Below are 16,322 nucleotides of genomic sequence, written 5' to 3'. Positions count from 1 at the left end.
ATGGTCATTAGCTGCCATATTTTCAATCAACTCCATAGCCTCATTAGGGGTCTTCAATTTAATTTTTCCACCAACGGAAGCATCAAGGAGCTATTCCGGAGTAAACCATGGAAGCGGTCAAGAGCTTCACTCAATGATTCATTATGGAATTGGTGGAATAAAGAGATCTCCGCCTTCCCCTCAGCGGTCTTAGACTCTGAAAAACACTTCTTCAGGAACTTCTCCACCACCTCTTCCCATGTCTGCAAACTATTCCCCTAGAATGAGTGAAGCCATCTTTTTGTTTCATCGGCCATGGAAAAAGAAAATAGGTTGAGACGGATGGCATCTTTTGGGACTCCTGCTATTTTCACTGTGTTGCATATCTTTATGTATGTGGCAAATTGAGCATATAGGCCTTCATTTGGTAGGCCATGAAAGAGATTGCCCTGAATCAATTGGATAAGGCAGTGTAGATATATAATGTTGGTCGCTTGAACTTCTGATCGTGCTATGCTGGTAAAATACTATGGTGTAGAGGAACTAGAGTAATCCTCTAAAGTCACCCTCGGTGGCTGGTCTTTTACCATAATGGGTTCTTCAAAAATTGGCTGTGAGTTGGTCATCGTTGGTTCCTCAAAGATCACAAAAAATGAAGAGGATGATACAGAGGATGAGGCACCTCTATCTCCTTGATTAGCTTGCACCTCCTGTTGCTCCCTCCCTCTTGTTGTAGTTTTTTTTCTACAAGTTGCTTCAATCTCCAGATTCAATGGAACAAGGTCGTCCTTTGAAGTTTCACCTCGCATCCATGAAGGAAAACAACTACAACACATGTTAACAAGGTTAAAGAATCAATTACAAAGCAAAATTAAAATAAAGAATTAAAGAATAAAGAATGATTGCTTTAAAATTGGAATATGCAAACAACCAAGTACAAAGGACAAAGTCCTCGGCAACAGCGCTAAAAACTTTTTAACTCATTGGCAAGTGCACCAATTCGTCTAAGTAGTAAAGTAAAACGGAAGTCCGAGTGTCGAGTCCATAAGGACTTTGATTGTACTCAGAGTTGTTTATATCCAATTTCCAAGCAATAAATGGATTAGTTCAACTATTTGTAACATGTGAAATTAAAAGTGAATTGACAGTAAATTAAACTAATTAGCTAGCATGTGCAAGGTGAGAAAAACGAACACTTGGAGTGGTGAAGCGACGGTTGATGCAGAATACAGATATGTTGGGGCTTAGCCTACTGAAACTACTCTTGATGCAATGTTAATGATTTTTCTCTATTTAATACTATTCCCATTAACACCTACATCTATTCATATACTTTAGCCATGATTCTTCACACAAAAAAGGCTAATTTACCTAATTCCTCCCCTAATCCCTTAAGAGATAAACTAGTTAAATTGTATAATTAACGAAGATGCATACAACAGGCTAAATAACATCATTCTATACCTAGAGATGAATTATTTAGATGCTCTTTTCTAGTACTTAAGAGATAAACATTTTCCAATTCCTAAACCCTAAAACATAGCATGAATATGGATGATCAAACCATAAGCATGAGAATAAGCACAGGAAAGAGACAATGAAATTGAAATAATATTAAATAGATAGTAAGAGTCATTACATCAAGAGTTTTTGGTTGCTAAACTCCCAACAATAGGTGGTTTAGCCTCTCATTGTCACGAGAGGCTTACAATTGCAAAAGGGTGCAGAGGAGTGAAAAAAGTGGAGAAGAATGGAGATGAAGGAAAAGAATGGCTCCTAATGGTTGATTTTCCTTCTTCTTTCATGAACCATAACCTTTGCTCTCTGTCAGAAGTTGAATTATCATTCCCCCCTCTTATTCCTCACTTAAAAAGCAGTTCTGTTCTGTTTTTTCGTGACCTCACGCTAAGTGTGACTACGCGCTAAGCGAGGAGTAAGTGCGCATTCATGTGACATCAGGCTTCTCCGTGTGACTTCTTCATGCTGAGCGAATGCTGCCCACTAAGCGCGTATAGTGCACTAAGCAAGAGTCTCCAGAACTTCAACTTCTCTTCCAAGCCTTGTTTTGTGTTTCTACAAAAAATATAGCACTGAAACAGTATAAATTTACTAGTTTAAGCACCTACTAGACAAAAACTCAGATGGTGCCAAAATCCTAACGATTAACATAAAAAGAAGCAATAAAAGAGGAAAAATTCAACAATTTTTATGTGACTTAATGATAGCATAACAGGAGCAGAACTTGCAAAAACAAAGGAAGGGAACATAATAGCAGAAACAAGGGTGCAAGCAATAAGAGCCAAAAGAAGAATTATCAAACCTTCATACCTCAACGAGTATGTGTGAGGAAGAAGTTTGCTGAGCTAGCAGGTGGATTTGAGGATTTGCTGAGATCATTGTCTATTGTTAGGGAGCATTCCTATCCAATTCCATTAGCAAAGAATATTCCTAGAATAGGAATAGGAATTCCGTTAGGCATCTCACTATATATATGAGTATGTAATAATCATCAAATGAATAAGAACAATTATATCTTTCCTGCCTTTTTCTCTGTTCTTCTTTATCCCTTCACTCTAGGAGGCACTGGCCCTTGAAGCCAGCAGCAACTCTTTCCCTCTTTCGTATCAACTTTTGGTGCTCTCGTTGTCATTATGCCTAACCCTGAGAAGGATCTAGGCTCCTCTGATCAATTGGAGGATGCCCTGCTCCGCCTCATAAACCAGAACATGTACCTTGGAGAATCTGTGCATGCCTTGACCCTCCAAATCAAAGAGCTCCTTTAACGCATAAACCCTTCTCCGTAACCCAGCCCTATAAAGATCCCTCTATCCCCTACGCCTTTTAACCCTGCATCACCACATTGTATGAAGTTAGACGTGCCTCAATTCGACGACATTGAGCCTCAGGGTTGGATCTTTAAGATCAACCAATTTTTTGAGTACCATGGTACTCCAGAGCAAGACAAACTTACCGTGGCTTCGTTTTACATGGAAGGTCGCGCACTCGCTTGGTATCAGTGGATGAATGTGAATGGCCATGTCACCTCTTGGTCATCTTTTCTTCAAGCCATGCGTGCTCACTTCGCTCCAACGCCGTACGATGATCCCACTGGTGCCTTATTTAAGCTCACACAGAAGGGTACTGTGGCCCAATATCTAACTGAGTTTGAAGATCTTGCTACCCATGTCATTGGCATTTCCCCTCCTCTTTTGTTGAGTTGCTTTATATCGGGCCTTTTCCCCGAGATTCGTCGAGAGGTCCAAGCCCATCAGCCACTTTCTATGGTGCAGGCTGCCGGGCTTGCGCGATTACAGGAGGAGAAGGTCCTCGACCAACGACCATTACCACGGCCACCAACCCCAAGCCCCTTTCCCTCCCAACCTCGCCCTAACCCTCAGATAACAGCTTCTTCCCTTCCCCCCTTGCTGAACCCAACACCTCGTCTCACCCCACCCCCAACCCTCAAACATCTTTCCCCAGATGAAATTGCCCTCCGCCGCGAGAAGGGGCTTTGTTTCAACTGTGAAGAAAAGTATCATAGAGGACACAAATGCTCTTCTAGGTTTTTCGTTCTCATCTCTGATGAGCTAGACCCGACCCCCTCTCATATACCAATACCTGACCCACCAAATAACCCACCACCTGAGCTGCCCGATAACCTGGACTTGTACCCGACCTAAATTTCCCTTAATTCCTTGGCAGACCATATTGCCCCGGAGACCCTCTGACTTGTGGGACATCTTTCTGGTCATCCAATGATCATTTTGGTTGATGGGGGCAATACCCACAACTTCATCCAGCATCAGCTTGTCACTGAATTGGGTTTACTTTGCCACGAAACGAAGCCCTTGCAGGTGTTAGTGGGCAATGGTTAGTATCTCACCTGCAATTGTGTTTGTGAAGCCATTCCTATCGAGATGCAGGGTCTCACCTTCACCATTGATTTATATGTTTTACCTATCTCGGGCGCGAATATCATTTTGGGTGTTCAGTGGCTCAGAACCTTGGAACCTGTCCTCATGGACTATGCCAAATTGAGTATGCAGTTCTTTTATGATGATCAATTGGTGACATTACAAGGAGACAAGGATGTTAACCTTGGAATGTTATCTTCCCCACAATTCCAGCGACTTTTCCGCAAACAGGGTCCTGGCCTCTATTTCCACATTACGGTCCTTACGGCAAATCCCACCCCTGATCCTAGTGTTGACTTACCGGCAGACATTCGAACATTACTCATTAAGTTTGGTGCCCTGTTTCATCCCCTCCATGCCATGCCTCCGACTAGAGAAACTGACCACCATATCCATTTGCTGCCTCAGGCTACACCCGTAAACGTGAGACCATATCAGTACCCACACTTTCAAAAACAAGAAATTGAAGCACAGGTTGCCTCTATGCTGCAAAATGGCTTGATCCAACCCAGTACCAGTCCGTTCTCGCCCCCGATTTTGCTCGTGAAGAAGCATGATGGATCCTGGCGCTTCTGCATCGATTACAGAGCCTTAAACGCAATCACAATCAAAGATAGGTTCCCGATACCTACGATTAATGAGCTTCTCGATGAATTAGGCGGTGCTCAATGCTTCTCTAAGCTCGACCTGCTACAAGGCTACCACCAAATACGCATGCACTTTGGTGACATTCCAAAAACAAATTTCGGACTCATCACAGTCACTATGAGTTCAAGGTCATGCCGTTCGGGCTGTGTAATGCCCCCATCATCTTTTCAGGCCACCATGAACCTCATTTTCCGGCCTTATCTCTGTTGCTTTGTCATCGTCTTCTTAGACGATATTTTGATTTATAGTTCCTCCTTCTCTGATCATTTGCGACATCTAGAGCTCACCTTCCAGGTATTACTTGACAACAATTTTATTCTAAAGCTTTCTAAGTGCTCATTTGCACAATCGTAGGTGGAATATTTGGGCCACTTAGTTTCCTCCCGTGGAGTTGAACATGTTGCTTCCAAGGTCGCCGTCGTAGCCCAGTGGCCGGTACCTCGGTCCACTAGAGCTTTGCAAAGTTTTCTGGGCTTGGCTAGTTTCTACAGACGCTTTATAAAGGGGTATGCCATGATTGCAGACCCCCTGGTCAAGGCCACCATAATTGAGCCCTTCCAATGGTCTCCTCAGGCTCAGACAACATTTGATCGTCTCAAGCATGCCCTGTCCACAGCTCTTATCCTCGCCTTACCTAACTTTCACCAACCATTCACTATCGAGACTGATGCTTCTGGTATCGGAATGGGGGAGGTGTTGTCACAACAAGGGCACCCCATTGCCTATTTCAGCAAGCCTTTCATTGCAAAGCTTCTTCGATCTTCAACTTATGTGCGCGAATTGTTTGCAATCACGGTGACCATGAAGAAATGGAGACAATACTTGTTGGGGCATCCATTTACGATTGTTACCGATCACCAGAGCCTTAAGGAAATGCTTACATAGGTCATACAGACTCTAGAATAGCACACATACTTGGCTCGTTTGATGGGGTACAACTTTACAATCCAGTACCATTTTGGATCCTATAACCAAGTTGCTGATGCTTTATCCCGCTTGCCGGAGCACACTGAGCACACTGCCTCGATGTCATTGCTTCTTTCAGTACCATGTTTGACCTTTCTAGAGGAACTACACAGACAATTGCGCCAAGACCCCAATATACTCAGCAACTTCAAGATGTTGCCCACTCTTCTGAATCCCATCCTGACTTCACTATTGTGAATGACCTGTTATTGAAGAAGGGTCGCATTTGGTTGCCACGTGACCTTCCACTTATCCACTCCCTTCTTACGGAGTATCATCCAACACCAACTGGGGGGCACATGGGAGTTGCGAAAACCGTTGCTCATATATCGGAGAGCTTCCAATGGCCGGGACTCAGGCAAGATGTTGCCGAATTTGTAGCCAATTGCATTGAATGCCAGCAAACCAAGTATGAGACCAAACGCGCTGCAGGATTGTTATGCCCGTTACTGGTGCCGGCGCGGCCATGGGAGGACCTATCTTTGGATTTCATCACGGGATTGCCGCCGTATTAGAGGAAGACAGTTATCCTTGTGGTGGTTGACCAGTTCTCAAAAGGCATTCATTTGGGGTCGTTACCTGCAGCACACATGACCCATATGGTGGCATCATTGTTCGTTGACATCGCCGTTAAGTTGCACGGCATTCCTCGGAGTCTAGTCTCCGACAGAGACCCTTTATTTATCAGTCACTTCTGGCAAAACCTCTTTCGATTAAGTGGCATGAAGCTAAGGATGAGCTCCGCGTATCACCCTCAGAGTGATGGACAAAGTGGGGTGATGAATCAAATTATCGAGCAGTACATGTGTTCCTTTGTTTACCTCCGGCCGGGAACTTGGGGTAAATTGCTTCCGTGGGTGGAATGGTCCCACAATACTTCGTGGAACTTAGGAATAGGCTCCACCCCATATGAAGTGACATTTGGACGAAAGCCCTTCAATTTTCCAGACTACCTTGCGGGATCTTCCCACATTGTTGTTGTGGACGACATGTTGACCAACCGTGATGAAGTGTTTCATAGTATTCGAAAGAAGTTACTAAAGGCACAGGAGACCATGAAACGTCATGAAGATGCCAAACACAGGGAGCTCTCTTTTCAAATCGAGGATTGGGTCCTTCTGAAACTCTGTCCTTACCGACAGAGGTCCGCTAGAGGGGCACAGGCAACTTTCGGCAAGTTGGCCAAAAGATACTATGGTCCCTTCCAGATACTTGACAAGGTGGGTGCGGTAGCTTATCGTTTGAAATTGTCAGAAGGAACTCGCATTCACTCAGTCTTCCATTGTTCTCTACTAAAACCTTTTCACGGCGAACCTAATGCAGTAAATGTAGCTGATTTTCCAGAACAATTCTTCAATGACCAACCTCTAATAACTCCATTAACTATTATGGATTACTGCAAGACAGCTCCAGCCAAGGAAGAGGACGTGATCGTGGACGTGGTCGTGATAATTTTGACAATAATGAATGGAGGAGCCATCAATCCACTAGAAGTCATGGAAGAGGAAGAGGAAGAGGTAGAAACAATTATGAAAAAGCATATGAAAGGAGTTATGATAAATCTAATGTTGAATGTTTTAATTGTCATAAATATGGCCATTACTCTTGGGAGTGTAGAACAAATGTTGAAGAGAAGGTCAATCTTGTTGATGATAAAGAAGATAAAGAAGTTGAAGAACCAACACTACTACTATCACTTAATAATGGTGAGAAGGAAGACAAATGCTTATGGTATCTTGACAATGGAGCAAGCAATCACATGTGTGGATGCAAAGAGAAATTTGTGGAACTTGATGAGAAGGTGAAAGGAAATGTTTCTTTTGGGGATTCTTCCAAGGTGCAAATCCAAGGAAAAGGTACCATTTTAATTTCTTTAAAAGATGGTGCTCACAAATTAATCACGGATGTTTACTATGTTCCTAAACTAAAAAGCAATATTTTGAGTTTGGGACAACTTGTTGAAAAAGGGTATGAAATTCATATGAAAGATTGTTGTTTATGGCTTCGAGATCAAAATTCTAATTTGATTGCCAAGGTGTTTATGTCAAGAAATAGAATGTTCACTTTGAACATTAAAACCAATAAAGCAAAATGTTTGAAGGCTAGCATAAAAGATGAATCGTGGTGTTGGCATATGAGATTTGGGCACTTGAATTTTGGAGCACTAAAATCCTTAGGAGAGGAGAAGATGGTGAAAGGGATGCCTCACATCAACCATCCTAATCAATTGTGTGAAGCATGTCTCCTTGGAAAGCATGCAAGAAGGAGTTTTCCAAAAGAAGTTAATTCAAGAGCAAAGGAGCCTCTCCAACTTGTTTACACCGATGTGTGTGGCCCAATCAATCCTCCTTCATGTGGTAACAATAAATATTTCTTGCTTTTTATTGATGATTATAGTAGAAAGACTAGGGTTTATTTTCTAAAGCAAAAATCTGAGGCATTTGTAGCTTTTAAAAATTTTTAAGCTCTTGTTGAAAAGGAGAGTGGTTATGTAATCAAAGCTCTAAGATCCGATAGAGGTGGCGAATTCACATCAAAAGAATTTAATGAATTTTGTGAAAAATATGGGATTCATCGCCCTCTAACGATTCCTAGATCTCCACAACAAAATGGGGTAGCGGAGAGAAAAAATAGAACTATTCTTAATATGACTAGATGTATGTTGAAGGCAAAAAATATGTCAAAGGAATTTTGGGCCGAAGCTGTTGCATGTGCCGTTTATTTGTCCAATCACTCCCCAACAAAGAATGTCAAAGATCAAACACCACAAGAAGCATGGAGTGGAGTGAAGCCAAGAGTTGATCACTTGAGAGTATTTGGGAGCATTGCATATGCTCATGTACCCGACCAAGGAAGATTCAAGCTTGATGATCAGAGTGAGAAACATGTGTTCATTGGCTATGATGCAAGTTCAAAAGGCTACAAATTGTACAATCCAAACAATGGAAAGACAATTGTGAGCCGAGATGTCGAGTTCTATGAAGAAGGCACATGGAATTGGGAGGAGAAAGAAGACACTTATGATTTTTTCCCGTACTTTGAAGAAATAGATGAAGAAGCCTTGACTCCAAATGATTCAACTCCAGCTCTTTCACCAACTCCTTCAACCAATGAAGCCTCATCATCTTCCGAAGGGAGTTCAAGTGAAAGGTCAAGAAGAATGAGAAATATTCAAGAATTATATGATGAAACTGAAGTTATAAATGATTTGTTTTGTCTTTTTGTTGACAGTGAACCCTTAAACTTTGATGAAGCAATGAAAGACAAAAGGTGGAGACAAGCCATGGAAGAAGAAATCAAAGCCATTGAGAAGAACAACACTTAGGAGTTATCAAGCCTTCCCAAAGGTCATGAAGCAATTGGAGTCAAATGGGTGTTCAAAATCAAGAAGAATGCAAAAGGAGAGGTTGAGAGACACAAAGCAAGACTTGTAGCTAAAGGCTACAAGCAACAATATGGAGTTGATTATGATGAAGTGTTTGCACTGGTTGCCCGCATAGAGACCATTTGTCTTCTTATTTCCTTGGCAGCTCAAATGAAGTGGAGAATTTTTCAGCTTGATGTAAAATTGGCATTTCTAAATGGCTATCTTGAAGAAGATGTCTATGTTGAACAACCAATGGGTTTTGTCATCGAAGGTCAAAAAGGAAAAGTCTTGAAATTGAACAAGGCATTTAATAATGGTGATGGAATATCTAAAGCAAGCACCAAGGGCATGGAATACTCGCATTGACAAGTACTTCCAAGACAATGGGTTTGTTCGTTGTCAAAATGAGTATGCTCTTTATGTTAAAGCTTTTAATAATGGTGATGTCTTATTTATTTGTCTTTATGTGGATGACCTTATCTTTACCGGCAGTAACCCAAATTTGTTTGAAGACTTCAAGGAATCCATGTCTCGTGAATTTGATATGACAGATATGGGACTCATGTCATATTACTTGGGAATGGAAGTGAAGCAAACGGAGAATGGTATCTTTGTCTCACAAGAAAGCTACACAAAAGAAGTGTTGAAGAAATTTAATATGCTTGATTGCAATCCCGTGAACACACCTATGGAAGGTGGCTTGAAGTTATCAAAGTTTGATGAAGGAGAGAAGGTAGACTCCACAGTCTTCAAGAGTCTTGTGGGGAGTTTAAGGTATCTAACCAATACAAGGCCTGATATTCTATATGCGGTGGGAGTTGTGTGTCGCTTTACGGAGGCTCCTACCTCTCCTCATCTAAAGGCCGCAAAAAGAATTCTTCGTTACTTGAAGGGTACAATTGATTTTGGATTGTTTTATTCTCCCTCCAATAACTATAAGCTTGTGGGATTTTGTGATAGTGATTTTGTCGAAGATGTTGATGATAGAAAAAGTACTACCGGATTTGTATTTTTTATGGGTGATTGTGTTTTTACATGGAGTTCTAAGAAGCAAGGCATTGTGACACTTTCTACTTGTAAAGTCAAGTATGTAGCTGCAACTTCTTGCACATGTCATGCCATTTGGCTAAGAAGATTGTTGGAGGAACTTTAGTTGTTGCAAAAGGAAAGCACAAAGATCTATGTTGATAATAGATCTGCACAAGAGCTTGCCAAGAATCCGGTGTTCCATGAACGAAGTAAGCATATAGATACAAGGTATCATTTCATTAGAGAGTGCATTACCAAGAAAGAAGTAGAATTGACTCATGTGAAAACTCAAGATCAAGTTGCGGATATTTTCACCAAGCCTCTCAAATTTGAAGATTTTCGAAGATTGCGAGCAAGACTGGTGTGCAGAAGAATTTTTCCAATTAAGGGAGGATGTTAGATATTAATTAGAAAAATAATAATAGCAAGTTTTATGAGCCTTAAATTGTGGAAGATGAAAGTTGTAAAGTTATAAGTTACAAAAGTCTTGAATAAGCAATTATGTGAACATTCAATATTCTTGAATAAGCAATTATGTGAGTAGTCACTCTATTATAGTATAAATAGGGGATCATACTCTTGTATTTTGAGTGACAAATGAAATAAAATCTTCTTCTTCTTCCAACACTGAGATCGAACACAGCGGTGGATTAGCTAGGAGGGAGCAAAGGTCAACTATGTGGTAAGTAAAAATAATTTTTTGGTATGGAGGTTGACTATGAAATTGATTTTTGTGGTTATAATTGATAGTTTACATTTTTGTGTTTCTTGCAGGCTAGTATGGCGAAGCGAATGTATCACATTATGACTCCACAACACTGGCAACCTAATGTTGTTGATCAAGTTAGAAGTGGCGCTGCAAATGTGTTGCAAGCTCTTAATGAAATGGATCACATATTCATTCCAACACAATAAGCCCTTCCACCAATGCCATCATTTTCCATAGCCACTAAATAATGTCGATATTGGCGCAGGTCATAGGGAAGGACACAGACTTCATCGACAAAGAAGGTTTGTCCAACACGACACTAGGGAGTTCCCTACGCCTCCGGCTTAACCCATGGATGGAACTTTTTTGTGACTCCTTCACAACCTTTTGGTGATTTTACTCAGTTCACGTATAACTCCCAACATCAGTTGTCGAGGTTAGAGGCACATGCATCTGGTTTGCGTCACGAGGAACAATTTTATGTTCCACAATCGTATGTTCCGCAGCCTTCCCCCACCACATATCCATTCTTGAATTTCACTCCTCCGTCGTATGATCCTAACCTAGTAACTCCTTATTTCCCTCCACCCTTCCATGCAAATTGGGACCAATCACCTAATGTATTTTCTCCAATGCCCATCTTTTTGACTGGTGGTCCTTCCTAAATATATCAGGAGAGGGCACAAGATTTGGCAATAGACTTTAACCGTGTGTATCTTGATGAGGATGATTAATCATTATTTTTTGTTGTAACTATCGTAGTATCTTTATTTTGCATTTCTATGGATTACCTCTCTTTGGCATACACTTGTTTTTTTTTTTTTGTCAACTCACAAAACATATTATATTAGGAACTTTTTCTTTTGAAAACACCGACTATTTAAATGTCTGAATATGATTTTAGATTAGAAATTATGTATTTTTACGAAAATAAAGTGAAATCGTGCTTCGATTGGAAATTGCAAATAATACATAGATCAATATTTTCACAAAAGGATCAACTTACAACGCATTTCATGTACAACTGAAACATGTTTTCAACCTGACATAGCATAATTAAGGAGATAGTATGCCTGAAAATGATTTATTACTTATTTGTAAACCTAAGTATCCCATCTACGATAGAAATATACTACGATTTCGTACTTGAAATTTGTACAATAAAACATTCAATCATAACTTGAAATAGCACAATTAAAGACACCTTAATAAGAATGACAAATTGTAACACTGCAATAGGAGCCAACTGACACACTCCATTCCTCCACATTTGGTCGTAGTAATGAAAATAGATCAACAATTGATAAAATTGTGATGTCCAGCTACACACTAAAGGTAAACTATTTATAATGCATGCGAGGCTTTAAACTATAAGAGGAGGCACTACCCAGCTCAGAAACCCTGGTGTATTACAGAGCTCGTGGAACGTGAGAGTGGTAGTGCCACACTGATATTTGCTACACTAGTACAAGAGGTGCCACCCACCACATTGTCTTTTTATTGTTTTCGAGCCTTTCCTGCCATTAGACCAAGTGAAAAAAGTTCCTTTGGCTTCCAGATGAGTGAGCTTTTGGGAGTTAGACCACTCGGAGAAGTCATCTCAAGAGGCTCTAAGAGGCAGAAGCCCACCTTGTTTTTCATGGGCACCCAACACCGCATTGAAGTCCCCCAAGAACACCCCAAGGACCAGGATATCTACATTTAAGGTCTGCAAAGCTGCTGCCTACGCTTAACATAATTGGTGGCTCCATAAATGACAGCTACATAACTAAGCTTTCCATTGACATAGACTGCAAAAGAAATTTGTTGGTTAGAATAGGACAAAACATTAGGAGATAAACAACAGTTACACAAGCACCAAAGGTTAGGAGCTAAATGCTTTCTGTTTCAATTTCTTTCTCTGCGATTTAGAAAGAACCACCTCAAAGTATGGGTCTTTCGAACCTTGGATCCCATCAGTGATGTTGGCATCATCATCCGAAGCTATGTCTGCCCAAAAATTTTCCTCCACAACCTCATTATTCCCAATATGTCCTACCCTGAGTCTGAAACATGAGAAATTTTAATCCCCAAGGGAGAAGCTTTCTTCTTATTAGAGACCATTTCATTCGAAAGGAATAAGAACAACCAAATGTTACTGGTTGTTTATTTCTCTATCAAGAAAGATGACACTACTACATACACATTGTTATAACTTATAAATCACTTGCATTGTCAGTAAGATGTTCTTTTACATTCTGAGGCTCGGTTAAATATTGCTATAGAGCTAAGTTGGTGAGAAACGGAATATTGAACGCATGTGTAATGATTGATGCCCCTTGAAAAATATATAACGAAACCAATCATTTGCCTAACTATGGAATGTATGTGCATAGTTGTATTCTTTACTGGGATTACTTTGCAATTTCTCTTAACTACTTTTTAATTTAATTCCCAATATACACTATTTGAACTTTTTCTTTTCTTTTTTATTTTGTTTTTAATTTAAAATATTATAAAATATAAATATTATATTATATAATTTTTTTAGTTGGTTTTAAAATTACTTATTTATTAAATTAAATTTTATAATTTTGTTTTTTTATTTTTTTTAAAAAAAAATATATAGATAAAGAAAAATAAAAAAATGGATAAAATTATAATACAATTTTTTAGTTACTTTGTATGTACTTTTGTAGTTAAAATTTATGTGATGTTGATATTTTTTTTGTTATATTTGTTAATTATAAAAATAAGAAAATTAGTTAGTAATATTAAAATAAACTAAAAAACACAGTAAAAAATAATTGATACATCTATTTTATACAATAGACATAAAATTTCAATATATTTTAATTTAAAGTATTTTTAAATAAAAATGTGTTAAGTAAATTAAATAATAAAACAAAAATAATTATATTTAATAATATCATTTTCTTTAAAAAAATTAAAAAAACAAAATTGTAAAATTTAATTTAATAAATAAGTAATTTTAAAACTAATTAAAAAACTGTATAATATAATATTTATATTTTATAATATTTTAAATTATAAAAAATAAAAATGAGAGAGAAAGTTTCAAATAATATATATTGATAATTAAATTACAAAGTAACTAAATTGGGAAAAAGCAGGAGTAACTAAATTGGGAAAAAGCAGGAGAGAGAAGGTATATTTACTTTTAAAAAAAACCCATGGACTGTTATTGTCTAGTTTTTTCCTTTTATAGCAGCAATAGTATCTACTGTCATGGAGAAAGAAAGATTTTGCTCCTAAAATGAGCAATTTTGCTTAAGATAATAAAATGCACTCCAATTATTAATTAAATCTTCAACTGTTGAGATTTGTGATGAAATTAAATGCATGCATGAAAAAAATCTAAAGTTGATCACAGTCTCAATAGTTAAATTTTTTAATTCATAATTATTATTATAACGTATCTTCTAAAATAACGCTTTTCTCACTTTAGTCAAATCTAAGTAATTGCATAATGTGGTAGATAAGATTAGAAACTATAATTAAGAAGATCGTAGAGGTTAAAATTTGAAAACATTAGATTTATTTATAAGTTTTACAAAATTATAATTTAAAATTGTGATTACTACATAAGAACTTTCAAATATCATAGCTAGTTACATTTTTAAAATCCAATTTTAATTTCAACTTCAATTTCACACACTAATTTCATGCTTCAAATGTAAAATGACTGGTATCCCCAAACTTGTGGGCGTAGTTATATTTTGAGAAAGCCAGTTAATTAATGTGAATGTACGTGGTTGTAAATTTTAGAAGTCTACCTCAAAAAAGTATACAAGTGTCGTCGTTATTTTCATGAAGTTCTAGATTCAAAATTGTCGTGGCTGTTAAATTTTCGGAAACAATCTTCCAAATCTGGTTTACTTAAAGATCACACGTCAAAGTTTTGCAATAATTACATTTACTTACATTTCTATGTGTTGCTTACACATGTACGTTGTTTTATGTTGGTCATTGACAATTGCATTTTGCTATTAAAGGCTATGAGGTAGAGGACTCGATCGCTGCGTTTTATTATCTATGAAGTATTTTCAGTTTGTATCTGATTATGATATTTTTCTACAAGTTAAATAGAATAGCAATTAGTGAGTACTTAATTATCAGATTCATTGTAGCTTTGGTAGTAGTTGGTTGCAAAGAAAAAGACGGTAGTCACCAGCAAATTCTACATGCAATCAAGGACCGTAATTGGACCGAAATTTCAATGGGTATACACAATAAATATTTATGGCAGAGAAGAAAGTTATCTATTAAATGGCTCAGATCATGAGTAAAATTTTATGATATGATATTTTATCATCCATATCATAAAAATTATTTTAATGACTTAATTTTCTGATGTCAAAATCGAAAATTCTAACTTTTTATTACTATCATCATCTACTATGATATCTTTATCTATAATAGTAATGATGTGTCACAACTACAAAAAGAAGCTTCTACATCGGTTGAAAACCGGTATCTACGACGGGCCCCACACCGTCTTTGTTCCAGATGTCGTTGTATGTCGACAACAACAACATCGGTCATCCTAGGACCCGTCTTTGTAATGCAAGAATACAACGTCAGTGGCTATAAAAGAATAGACGTTATAAAAAAGGATTCAACGACGCACATATTAGACAACCCGTCGTTGTTTTGGTCCATTTCAACGTCGGGTTCGCAAGACTCGTCGTTGTTGTTGTCCATATCAACGTCGGGTACCAATAACACCCGTATTTGTTTTGTTTCCTGTCAACATCGGTGGCGGGCTCACCACCGACGTTGTTTGGTAGTATGTCAACGTCGGTGGTGTGTACACCGTCATTGTTGTTTGAGGTTTCAACGACGGTGGCTGGAGCACCCGTCGTTGTTGGTAAATAAGGCTATAAAGACGGGTTTTCATAAGGACCGTCGTTGAAGTATTTTGCCTGCTCACAAAATTTGGGTTATACCATTCAAATTTCAAAAACAAAGCTACATTTATATACAGCAAACATATATAAATACATTTAAAGGATAAATAACACAATCATGCATCAACCAAAAGAAAAGGGATATCGACGGTGACACTCACAGTGAGAATGTTATAGGTGGTTCAAAGTTCATCAAAGCCTTTCATGCATGCATTGTTTATATATATGAAAATAAAACAAAACCAGATAGGGTATATATATATATAATTACCACTCGAGCCAATAAGCAAAGGGAGCAATGGACACAGTAGCAAAGAGTTGTCGATAAGCAACAAGGACAAGAGGGCTCATTCCAGATTCTATTGCAAGCATTTAAGTAATGTTCATCACTGCATAGACCAATTGCACAAGAACCAATTGCAAGTACACCGGCACCCATATTAATTGTCTCTTTCTCACCCCTCAGTCTTAATTTGAACTTTGGAGAGAGTGTTGTATGTGATGAATGAAATGCATGAGAGTGATGAAGTAACTTATAACTAGTTGATTCCAGTCATGTGCATGTCAACAAAATTTAATGATGCTTCTGATAGAAAACAAGGCAGCAAGTAGGGTTCACCGCGAATATTGAGAAGATAGATAGAACATACCTATATACAACTGCGTTGAACCATTGCTATTCATAGAAATTGTTACTAGTCTTCTGTGTTGGGCCAAAGATCAAATTTGCATCCTTTCAGTCCAAGCAGAATTTAACCTTCGTGCAAAATCTTCCACTTCCCTACAAGAAAAGAAACAAA

At 38.3% G+C, this 16,322-nt stretch overlaps 1 protein-coding gene across 1 annotated transcript; it reads left to right on the top strand.

The window, feature by feature from the left end:
• The first annotated feature begins 9,187 nt into the window (after positions 1-9,187).
• On the top strand, positions 9,188-11,346 carry LOC114402054 (uncharacterized mitochondrial protein AtMg00810-like). The gene is made up of 5 exons (XM_028364596.1): positions 9,188-9,960; positions 10,069-10,264; positions 10,678-10,746; positions 11,017-11,178; positions 11,287-11,346. Exons 1-5 carry the CDS (start codon positions 9,188-9,190, stop codon positions 11,344-11,346), a joined length of 1,260 nt encoding a protein of 419 aa, XP_028220397.1.
• Positions 11,347-16,322: the final 4,976 nt, after the last annotated feature.

The sequence above is a fragment of the Glycine soja genome, chromosome 20 (genome assembly GCF_004193775.1).
Source record: "Glycine soja cultivar W05 chromosome 20, ASM419377v2, whole genome shotgun sequence".
NCBI lineage: Eukaryota > Viridiplantae > Streptophyta > Magnoliopsida > Fabales > Fabaceae > Glycine > Glycine soja.
The sequence above is the reverse complement of the archived record's forward strand: the minus strand, read 5'-3'. Positions and strand labels throughout refer to the sequence as shown.